We start from the raw sequence: 12,182 nt of genomic DNA, 5'->3' as shown, positions 1-12,182 counted from the left end.
TATTTTTTAAAAATATTCCACATGTGAGATCATGTAGTATTTTACATGTAAATATTTTATTTAGCAAGAGTCCTACAGGATGGTGAGATGGCTCAGCAAAAAATAGTCACTTGCCTCCAAACCTGACCGTCTGAGTTCAGTCCCCTGAACCAATTTGGGGAAGACGAGAATAAACTCTGGCAAATTGTCCTTGACTTCCACATACATGCTGTGATACTCAGGTACACACACACACACACACACACACACACACACACACACACACTCACACACATGCCACATGAAATAAATAGAAATTTAAAAAGTCCTACAAATGTATCTTTCTTATTGTGAATTGAGATAGATTTAACTTAGGTCAAGCAGTATACATCACAGCATCTTTATTTCTCTACCAACAGCCTCATGTTGACTATTGTGAATGATGGTGTAGAACTTGAGATACCCCTTTAAGATGTTGATTTCACTTCCTTTGGGCATACAGTCCAAAACAGTCAGTTGTCCCATATGGTAGTTCTATTGATAGTTCTTTGAGGAATGCCCAATACAATAAAAGTATGTCCCACCTATATAAAGCTGGGTATTCCCCCCATTTGCTTAGTTTTGACTTTTGTTGTCCATGTTGCAATAGCCAAATCGGCATTGACAAGATACATCAGCATTGATACAAAAGAGCTTTCCCTTATTTTGATTTGTTTTAATTCTAGGTGTTCTGTATTGTTGGTCTTTACATTGAAGTCTTTCATTTAGTCAGTGTTGAGTTGACTTTTTGTGTATAGTAAATGATTCTGTCCAATTTCATGCTTTTAATGTATTCACATCCAGTTATCAACATTATTCATGGTAAGATTTGTAAGTCTATTCTCAACATTAAAGATGCTCCAAGGCCTTTTTCTATCATGAATATGATTTTTCAGAACATTTCAACTATTTTTGTATGCTGCTAATTGTTTCTGTTCAGGTTCGTGATTTAGTCTGAAATCACATTTGAAGAAAATGCTGTTGATTTGAGAAATCTACCTTGAGGGAAGAAACACAGATCACTTCTGAGCTGGTGGTAGAATGTGTTTTTTTATCTTAAAAACATTTTTATTTTAACTTCTAATGTTTTTATAGAATTTAAATGATGCAACCTTGTAGTAAATGACATACAATATTTATAACAAGTCTGTAACTGGTTGTTTCATTTCTGTTTTACAAACAAGGAAGCGGACGCTCACAGGAGTGTGTAAGACCCTGAAGGTCACACAGAAAGAAACCAGTGAAGGCGATTTGCTTTGAAGAGTCTTTCCCTCCAGCACACAGACCTCACACCACTTCAATCTTAGTAAAAGGCAATGGCATTCCCACCCAGCAGCTAAAAGAGCTTCTTTTCTCCGGTCTTAACGATCTCTGATGTTCAAAGGCATTTCCTTCATTTTCCACTCCCCCTTTCTATCCTGACTCTAATTCTTCCATAAGCACCAATCTAGTTTACCTCTCCTCCTCCTCTTGAATTCTCCTGACTACTCAGAATTGTTCAATGTTCCTCCTCCAAGTAAACAGAGAATGAGAGGCTTCTCCACAGCTATAGTAGTCCTAGGCAGACTACTGGTTCATTCACCATCTACCTTCACTAAGCAGCTCACAGAAACCGAGTGTAAAAAGATAAAATTATAGCTAAGTGAACAGTCCCTGAGCTTCAGCATTCGTGGTCTGTCCTGCCTTTTCACGTCCAGGTATATGGAGACAGACCAGTGTGTCAGACCAGAGAGTGGACAGTATCTTCTTGGTATCTCTGATACTTAGGATCTGAATTTCCAGATCTTGGGATGATATGGGAATGTAAAAGACTGATAGCTTAATAAAAGACTGACATCATCCATGGGTTAGTGGTTTGCTTGAAATGGAAGCAATGGCAATACTCACTGATTCTTAACCTTGTTAAGAACTGAACCTACAAAAGCTCTTTAATTGTGCATCATCTGAGCAGGGATATCAGTCAGTAGAGATTTGAGGTACCTGCTAATGACTCAGGCACTTGTGGGTATTATCATTGCTAAATGGGTGGTAATATTGACCACCATATTCTTTTTGTTCTTAGTCATATATAGTTTTCACACTATGTACTTGTGAAATAAATCATTGGTCAAGTTACGGATCAAAGAAACACTCATATCAAACTCAGATAAGTTATTGGGGAAATAAGAATGATACCTTAGAAAATTGACATGAAGATTACCTTTAAAAGTAAACCTAATAATTATGAAAAGTTTAAATTTGCAAAAGATAAAGTTACCAAATTATAAATTGCATAATAAGTATTTTCCAGAACGCATTTGTCTTAATTGATTTGGTATCAAATGAAGGTTTCTCTTTGGCTTTATATTCTTGATGGGAAAAATTCAGCCTGTTAACCCAGAAGGTTCAAGTAAAGACTTATTAACAAGACAAAAATAGTATCTTCTAGAGAATGATTGCAGCAAAATGGCCTAAAGTAGTAGAGCCCACTGGGTTCTGCATAGCGGACTTTTAAGAAGTTACTCATGGGGCATAGGGACTCCTTTCTTCTCTCCTAAATTAAGACGAATCTGATCTTCTTTTTAGAGTACTTATTCCCAAGATCTTAAAAAAATTCCACAGGTAGTAGATGTAAGTGTGGGAGGCAAGAAAAAATGATTTGAAACCACAATGCAAACTATAGTATAAAGAAACCAGGGTCTTTTGAGGATGCAACTCATTCACAGGTATGTATGGGTGGCATCTAGGAAAGAAAGGTTCCTGATGCTTTAGCTTTGATAACAGCAGGAAGAGCCTAAACACAGCTGTAAGCTGTGTGGGCTGGGGAGGGGTCCTGGTGATCAAGAGATGGCTACCCTAGAACAGCTGTGGTCTTCTCCATTCCTCCTAGCTTCCTACTTAGCCAAGAAACATGGCTACCAAAATGCAGCCACCCACCACATTTCTTGGCTGCCTCGTATCTAATTCCACACCTACCACACTCACATCCCTGCTTGGTTTTTATGGGTAGGAACATTTACTGGTGAGTCTGAAAACTCTTGCAATAGGCTGATGATTCCTTTGCATGTGCACACCTTTGTACATATTTCTGCATAGATACACCATTGTTTTAAATTTATACAAATATCTTATTTTAAAATTATCCATACTTACTGTTAGAAATATCCAAATCTTATAAGTGCTATACAGCACCTGGAAAGGCCTCTGGTCTTAACTATAGTAATGATTTAGAAACTGATCATAAGGCTTTTATTTAAGTTGTATTTTTAAGCTCTAATATCAACATAGAAGTCAAAATAATCAAAACTATTTTTGTGCCTCTGTGATATAGCAAAAATACATTTTATCTTCACTTATTTAATACAATGCCAACCCCAAGTTAAATATGATATGCAATAATTATTTTAAGTGTATCTATAAATTTTGTTCTGTCTTTCACAACTAACTTAAAGCTCATTCAAAACTATGAAACATTTATTTAATGTGAATAACTCAGACCTCTCTTTTAAAATATGTTTTATGGATCATTATTAAAGAGCAATAAAACTAGCTTGTAACTTAACCTTTAATTGTAACATATTGGGATAGAGTAACATAATAGCTTATTTATTTTGTACTGTACAAAAACATGCTGTAAAATTATTTCTAAAATTGGGTTTTCTTTTAATTTGTTGATATGAATGCAGTCTTAGAATTAAAAGAGACAGAGAAAACAAGACTGATTTTAGGTTAATCTGAAATAACACAAACAAGTCATATGTGCTGAAATTCAAACCAGTTCGTTTCTGACTCCTGTGCTACTCCTTTGTACCGACTCGCTCACTCACTAATCACCCCACTCCGCTGAGCACAAAAGAATTACAGTTCAAATCACCAACCCGCAGACTTGTGACTAAACAAATAGTATTGTTTTTAAAACTGACTTTCAATGTGGTTCATTGAACTCATAATGAAGTGAAAACAGACCACCGGAATCATGGGGCTTTTGTTAGCACAAGCTGAAACACATACAATTTCCTTTAGCTCTTCTCATTCACTGGGAATTGCAACAGACATTCATTCCACAAATAATTTTAGAGTTCCTATTATAAGTTCAATCAGAGTGATAGGATCAAGAGATTGAACTAGAGAAAAAAAACATACCTGGTCCATATGTTCTTGGCTTTAAAGTCTTAAACTATGTGATAAGTGACAAAGGTACAACCAAATAATGGAACTTTAATGGTTTTATTGTAAACAAGTAAACATGTATTTCAATGAAATATAAATAGTCAGGTTTATAAATCATAGATTTAGGTCATGGCATAGTTGGAGTGTGCCTTGAATTTAAGTATAGTTTTATGCTTAGGAAAGGTTTTCCTGTTTGGAGAAAGGCTCAAAATATCCAACTTCACAGATATCTTACTTGAGCCCATACTTTATTGGTGGTGGCTCGATTCTAGACACACACAAGCCACCATCTCAGCCCTCAACTTCAAGGAGTTCTTTTACAGTGAACTTGGCAACTCCTGCTGCATATCTGTGTAATGCCACCCCCACCATCATCTGACTCAGTTAAGACCCTGCTCAGTTATACCCCAGACCATAAATGAAGAGTGTAGAAGGGTTTGATAGATGTTCTACAAGTATTCTTATTTTATAGTTCAAACAACAGAAATCTAATTAGTCTGACTCTCCTTTAGTATAACAAAATACCTGATTTGTTCAACTTAAAAACAGGAAAGGTTTATTGTGTCTCATGGGCTCAGAGGTTTCAGTCTATGGTCAGCAGGACACATTGCTTTTCGGTCCATGGTGAGACAGTAAATCTTTGAGAGAAGCCCTAGAGAAGCAAGCTGATAATCCCATTAAAAGCTGGAAAGCAAAGAGAGAAAAGGCACTATTATTCTACATTCTAAACCTTGCCCCTGTAATCTAAACCTTCCCCCTAGGTCTTATCTCTTTCAGGGTTCCATGACCATAGAACAGCACCAAATATGGACCTTCGGGAGCCACTCAAGATCTACTATATAACAAACTACCACAATTTCCTTAACACAAAAGATAAACTATATCCCTTCAAGGGACATAGTTTCTCTTATCTGGGTTTAAAAGGTCTATGGAAAGGACAGCTCAAAATAAAAGAAACTACTTATAATAGAAAGAACCAAAATAGAAAGCAAAGATTCAAAGAGTAAAAACATTGGTTTTATTATTTTTATTTTTAATAATAAAGCATAATTAATAAACATGATATAATAAGATAAAACAAAAAATGAACAGATTAGAATTGTACAGAACAAACAGAAGGAAAAGAGCCAAAGAGAAGGCACAAGAATCAGAGAGACCCAGTCATTTGCCCAATCAGGAATCCCATAAAACCACTAAACTGGAAGCCCTAATATGTATTTAACAGACCAAGTTCAGACCCATGCAAGTCCTATCCATGCTGCCTCAGTCTCTGTGAGTTCACATGAATGTTGCTCATGATGGTTTAGAAGGTCTTGTTTTCTTGGCCTGCTCCACGCCCTCTGTCTCTTCTAGTCTTTCCACCTCCTCTTCTGCAGGGTTCCCTGTGCCTTGATAGAAGAGATTTGATGAATCTATCCCATTTTAGGGCTAAGGGATCCAAGTCCTCACAGTCTATGCATAATTTCTAGCTGTGGGTCTTTTCCCCATTGGCTTCAGGGGAAAGCTTCTCTAATGATGATCTGTAAGTGTAGCAGAATGTTATGAGGATTCATTATATTGGTACTTTTTAAAGAGAAAAAGGATCTCGTCTTAGGTAGTATTTCAGTATCTAGACACCCAACCAGTGTCTGGTATGGGTTACAATTCCGAGGGTCAAATCAGTCAAATCCAGTATTGATTGGTTACTCCATCAAACTGTGCCATCATTAAACTAGCATATATTACAGACAGGATACCATTGCAGATCAAAGGGTTTGGGAAAGGATTGGTGTTTACCTTTGTCCTTTAGTAGTGTGCAGAGTACTTTTCTCTACCAAAGATGCTAGAATACAGAGTTAATTGTTCATATGCATTGAGTTGTACAGGTATTGTTTTCTCTAATAGGGCCTTACATCTAGTCTTTGGCTAGAAACCTCTAATATTAGCAATAGGCTAGGTTGCTTGGGAATTCCCATGGGATCCACTTGGCAAAGAGCTAATTAGATATAATCCAACCCTGGTACTGGAAACAAACTTCATTTGGTGACAAGAGATGGTCACTTGGGGCTTTGTATCCTCCATTATTTGGCTACTTCATTGAGATCACCTTTGTATATGTATATAATTTAGGAAGCTGTTACTCTATAAATTTCTATAGTACTCTTCAAATAGTCCTTAATTTTAGTTGTTTCTCCTCATATTTCCTCCTCTTTTTAGCATTTTTTCTTTTATTGGATATTTTCTTTATTTACATTTCAAACATTATCCCCTTTTTCCTTCTCTTCTTCCATTGCTTCTATGAGGGTTCCCCCCCATCCTCCCACCAATTCCCTCCTGCCTCCACACTCTGGCATTCCCCTACACTAGGGCATCGAGCCTTCACGGGGCTTCTCCTCCCATTGATGCACAACAAGGCCTTCCTCTGGTACATATGCAACTGGAGCCATTAGTCACTCCATGTGTACTCTCTTGTTGTTGGTTTAGTCCCTGGGAGTTTTGGGGTATCTGGTTGGTTGATATTGCTGTTCTTCCTACAGGGTTGCGAACCCCTTCAGCTCCCTCAGTCCTTTCTCTAATCCTCCATTGAGGATGTCATTCTCAGTCCAATGGTTGACTGCAAGCATTAACTCTGTATTTGTCATACTCTGGCAGAGCCTCTCAGGACACAGCTGTATCAGGCTCCTGTCAGCAAGTACTTTTTGGCATCTGCAATAGTGTCTGGGTTTGGTAACTGTGTATGGGATGGATACCCACATTTTCTTTACCCATTCTTTTGTTGAGGGGCATGTAGGTTGTTTACGATTTTCTCACTACTGTGAACCGAGAAACTGTGAACTTAGTGGAGCAAATGTCTCTGTGGTAGGAGGAAGCATTGCTTGGATATGTGGGCAAGAATGGTATAGCTGTGTCTCGACGTAGATGGATTCCCAATATTTTGCGAAACTGCCATATTGATTTCCATAGGGGCTGTACAAACTTTTCAGTGCAGAAGTGTTTCCCTTGCTCCACATCCTCAGCAACATGAGCTGTCACTTGTGTTATTGATCTTAGTCATTCTGACAGGTGTAAGATTGAATCTCAAAGTAGTTTTGATTTGTATTTCCTAAGTGGCTAAATGTGTTGTACGTTTCTTGGTTTCTCATTCATTTGCCATTCCTCTCTTGAGAATCCCCTATTTAGATCTGTACCCCGATTTTAAATTGGATTATTTAATTTTTTTCTTTTTTTTGGTATCTAGTTTCTTGAATTCTGTAAATATTTTGAATAGTAGTCCTTCATTGGATGTGGAGTTCTCGAAAATCTTTTTCCATTCTGTAGCTTGTGGATTTGTCTGAATGATGTTCTTTGCCTTAGAGAAGCTTTTCAGTTCCATTAGGTCCCATGTACTAATTGTTGATCTTAGTGTCTATGCTATTACTGCAATCAGCTCAGAAAGTCTTCTCCTGTGCCAATAAGTTCAAGGCTATTCTCCATTTTCCCTTCTATCAGGTTCAGTGTATCTGGTTTTATGTTGAGGTCTTTGATCCATTTAGAGTTGAGTTTTGTGCAGAGTGAGAAGAATGTATCTACTTGGATTATTTTACGTAGACCCAGCAAGATTACTATCACAATTTTTTAAAGATGCTACTATTTTCTGGTAGGTATTTCTGGCTTCTTAATAAAAAAAAAAAATCAGGTGTATATTGGTGTGTTGACTTACGTCTGAGGCCTCAATTCTATTCCTTTGATTCACATGTGTCCTTTGCCCCAATACCATGCTGTTTTTATTACTGTAGCTCTCTACAATTTGAGGTTGGGAATGATGATACCTCCAATGGTTATTTAATTGTACAGAAGTATTTTAGCTATCCTGGGTGATTTGTGTTTTATACGAAGCTAAAAATCATTCTTTCAAGTTCTGTGAAAAATTGTGTTGGAATTTTGATGGGGACTGCATTAAGTCTATAGACTGGTTTGAATAGGATGAGCATTTTTACTCTATTAATCCTACCAGGCCATGAGCATAGAAGATCTTTCCATCTTCTGATCTCTTTCGTGTCTTTCTTTAGTGACTTAAAGTCTTTATCACACAAGTCTTTCATTTGTGTGGTTAGGGTTTTCCCAAGAAGTTTTACATTATTTGAGGTTATTAACACATTGGTTTTAAAATCATGTATTGTTTAGTTAATATTAACCTTTTACAACTTTGTCTCCTTTTGGGAAAACAAGGGTGTTGTCCCTATGAGTGCAATATAAGAGCTAAACAACAGAGGTTTCTCCACAGAAGCAAGTGTTGCTGATCTCCCACTACTGAAGGTGTCCAAGAAGAACACAATGGAGAAGCTTATTGTCGGCACCCTGCTTCTCACTGTTCTTTCAGGAGGTATATCACAATCAGGTAGGTCGCGAACCCAGCGGGAAAGTTTTCTACATGTAGAACATAGGGAGTCCAACACCTTTGCTGCTGCGGTTCTCAGGAAACTGTGAGTGAATGGTGTGTGGAAGTTACTTACTCTATATATGATCCAAACTTACCAACTTGAAAGAGTGATCATTTACTGTCTTATGTCTCTTTTACAGCAGAACACAGAGAATGCTCTAGTTCCTGTTCCCAAGTACAGGTCTCTATGGGACTATAGTCTTTTAACCAAGGTTGCAGTGTTGTCTGAAGGTTCCACTGCAGATGGTCTACTCTCAAGCTTACTTGTATAGTTAATCAATTTTAGCTCATTTCAGGATGCTGGCCAGGGAATCTGAGTTCTTCACTGTCTAATGACTGTAGACCATTCTTAATCTCCTGTCATTGAGTCCCTTTCTACAAAACAGCTGCCACAGGTAACTGGAAGAAATGTCCAGTTCAGAAGCCACAACCTTTTCATAATCAGATCTTAGAAATCCTCCCACTGTGTCCTCACTCCTTACCAGTGAATCGGCACTTACCCAAAGGGAAGAGAATTAAGTTAAGTCACATTTTAAAAACTACCACATTATTGATGATGAAGGGTGTGCCTTACTATACTAGAGTGTAAAGAAGTCTCCGAGTTCAAGAAAGGAGAATGGGATTTGTTTTGCTGACGAGAGCACTGTAACACCTCATTAAAGAGAACAAGAAGATGGGAAAAGATGTTGTAAGGGCAGGTGAGGTCCACGAAGGCTTTCAGAGAGGGTGAAGTTCTGCAGTGACTTCCTCATTTGCAGGATCATCTACATCTGCATACATGTATACATTTACACACACACACATACACACACACACATATATGTACATATGTAAAGTAGATGTTTACTCTCTCATTCTTTTTAACACTTAATTGAGTTAAGTGTTAAAAATAACACTTAATAATAAGTGGAAATTAGAATAATAATAAGAGGAAAGAAGAAATCTTGGAAGGAATTTGGACTTTAAACCAGAAACTCATCTCTCCTGAATAATTGGATAATTGAATGACTATGGTGAAGTGGTAGGACTCTGAATCTCATTTCTTTACCAATACAATGGGGATGCAAATAATACTCACCCAATAAATGGTGCCGAGGTCAATTAAGGGAAGAATGAACTTTGTGATTTTCATTGTTTTTTTTTAAAGATTTATTCATTTATTATATACAAGTACACTGTAGCTGTCTTCAGATACACCAGAAGAGGGCATCAGATCTCTTTACAGATGGTTGTGAGCCACCATGTGGTTGCTGGGAATTGAACTCAGGACCTCTGGAAGAGTAATCGGGTGCTCTTAACCGCTGAGCCATCTCTCCAGCCCAGAATGAACTTTGTGATGTGTATTATAAAACTAAATTTTTATTACCAAAGAAGCTACTTTCCTGTTTTGACAGCTTTATTATTTTTTTTTCTCTCACTGATGCCAGTAAGAAAACTTGACACTCATTTCTCTACGCTGCAGCATTGCTGTCAGCCGAGAGTTATAAGTTATTTCAGGCTAACTATGATGCTCTGTTTCAAATTTGGATACTGACAAGGTTACAAACAGGGAGATAATTGATCACAGGGCATAAATACATGGCTTACACTCCAACCTTCCAGGTGCCGTTGTGTTCACAGGAATTTAGCTCACGCCCCCCACCTTCATTGCATGCCCCTCTCTCATACATTTGAGCTAGCCCTCTTTTCTGGAACCGTTCCATTCCGTTTCTCCAGGGGTCCAGAGTATAAGCACTTCTTAAAAAGCCCTTGTATGTTAGGAAATAGAATTCATGCTGTTTTCCCATTTCCTACTATGAAGCAAAACTAACTCAATTCAAGACTTTATAATATTTCTAGGCCATGTCTCCTCTGATTCAGTTTGTCATTATTCTCGAGTTTATTTTCCAAACTGTGGCATTTGTTAAATTTGCTTTTCTGGACCAGGAAAGAATCATTCTATAATGATTATAGTTTCATCTTTTCGCGTGACTCTTAAGACAAAATAAATCCACGGTGAATAATAATCCCTTGATCTTGTTGCTGTCGTGGAAAGCTGGTCTTTATTGAACACAGGAACTGCAGGAGAGAGTGAAGGTGAGGTGGGGCACTAGCATGGTCTGGACCAAGTAATTTACATGACTTTGATGCTCCATCATAACAAGGTCCAAGATGTATTAACCCTAGCTACAGGGTTCTAGACGAAATAACACGTTTGTGTCAGTGGTGAGAGAATATGCAGTACCCCAGGCTTTATATGCTGCAATATTTTAGTTACATCTAATTTTCTGTCATGGGTACTTCTTTTATCTAGGTGCTGTGTCAAAGAAGATCGAGGTAGAGTTGATAAAGGGAATCCTTAACTTTGCAGCAGATGAACTGAGTTCAAATCCATCTGTTCATTGTTAGCTTTGGTTTCGTTTGCTTGTTGGAGACAGGTTCTCACAGCTCAGGTGGTTCTCAAACTCACTCCACAGAGCAGGGGGCCCCCACCTCTCCAGTGCTGAGGGCACAGACGTGAACCACCTCTTCCAGGTCTGCCTTTAACACGGTCTAGCTCTGTACTATTGCTGAGCTCGAACACTCGTAGGATCTCTGTGTGCTCCAATGTGTTGTGCGTGTTCTGCCAGGAGGCAGCTCTGGGGCCACAAAAAGAACAAATCAAAGATCAGAGTTGATAGGATGTTTGTCTTGCTGATTTTTTTCTCCACAGACATGGATGGCAAGGCATTCATTTTCCCTCAAGAATCGTCCACTGCCTATGTGTCCCTGATACCTCGGGTGAAGAAGTCACTGCAAAACTTCACCCTGTGTCTGAAGGCCTTCACAGACCTGACCCGCCCTTACAGCATCTTCTCCTACAACACAAAAACTCAGGACAATGAGATTCTTCTCTTTGTGCAAAATAGTGGAGAATACATGTTCTATGTTGGGAATTCGGCTGCCATTTTCAAGGCACCCACAAGTCTTTATGATCCAGTCCATATCTGTGTGAACTGGGAGTCTGCCTCTGGGATTGCAGAATTCTGGCTAAATGGAAAGCCGTTGGGGAGGAAAGGCTTGAAGAAGGGGTACACTGTGGGAGGTGAGGCAAAGATCATTATAGGACAAGAGCAGGATTCCTTTGGGGGAAATTTTGATGCAAAGCAATCTTTCGTTGGGGAGATATGGGATGTTTCCTTATGGGACCATGTGATCCCCCTAGAAGAGGCACATGACAGCTGTGATGGTGGCAACCTTATAAACTTCCGAGCTCTTACTTACGAAGAAAATGGCTATGTGGTGACTAAGCCCAAACTGTGGACTTAACCTAATTTCTCTATGAAATTGAAGTCTGCTTTTGGTCCTGTTACAATGATAATGTGCAATGCATTAAAAAGCAAAGACATGCGAATCGTTGCTGTATGTTATTTATGGTTGCAGAAGTTGGGGTGAGTTGTACTATAATTTTCTACAACATCAAACCATAGGAACTAGGGGAACACACTCCGCTCACAACTGAGCTCCCATCTTCTAGGATTCTCCGTGACTGGAGGAGATCCTATGGTGGTTCTTTGTGCTCAAATTTAGAAACCTGTGAGCACAATGTGGCGGCTGGGAGAAGTCTTCAGGAGCAGAGTTTCCGAGGGAATCGGAT

At 38.5% G+C, this 12,182-nt stretch overlaps 1 protein-coding gene across 1 annotated transcript; it reads left to right on the top strand.

Annotated features, from left to right (window-relative positions):
• Positions 1-8,406: 8,406 nt before the first annotated feature.
• Mptx1 (mucosal pentraxin 1) lies at positions 8,407-11,941 on the top strand. Its single transcript, NM_001037642.2, has 2 exons — positions 8,407-8,524; positions 11,259-11,941. The coding sequence occupies exons 1-2, from the start codon at positions 8,461-8,463 to the stop codon at positions 11,852-11,854; spliced, it is 660 nt and encodes a 219-aa protein (NP_001032731.1). The 5' UTR covers positions 8,407-8,460; the 3' UTR covers positions 11,855-11,941.
• The last annotated feature ends 241 nt before the right edge of the window (positions 11,942-12,182 follow it).

This window comes from Rattus norvegicus, chromosome 13 (assembly GCF_036323735.1).
Source record: "Rattus norvegicus strain BN/NHsdMcwi chromosome 13, GRCr8, whole genome shotgun sequence".
NCBI classification, from domain to species: domain Eukaryota; kingdom Metazoa; phylum Chordata; class Mammalia; order Rodentia; family Muridae; genus Rattus; species Rattus norvegicus.
The sequence above is the reverse complement of the archived record's forward strand: the minus strand, read 5'-3'. Positions and strand labels throughout refer to the sequence as shown.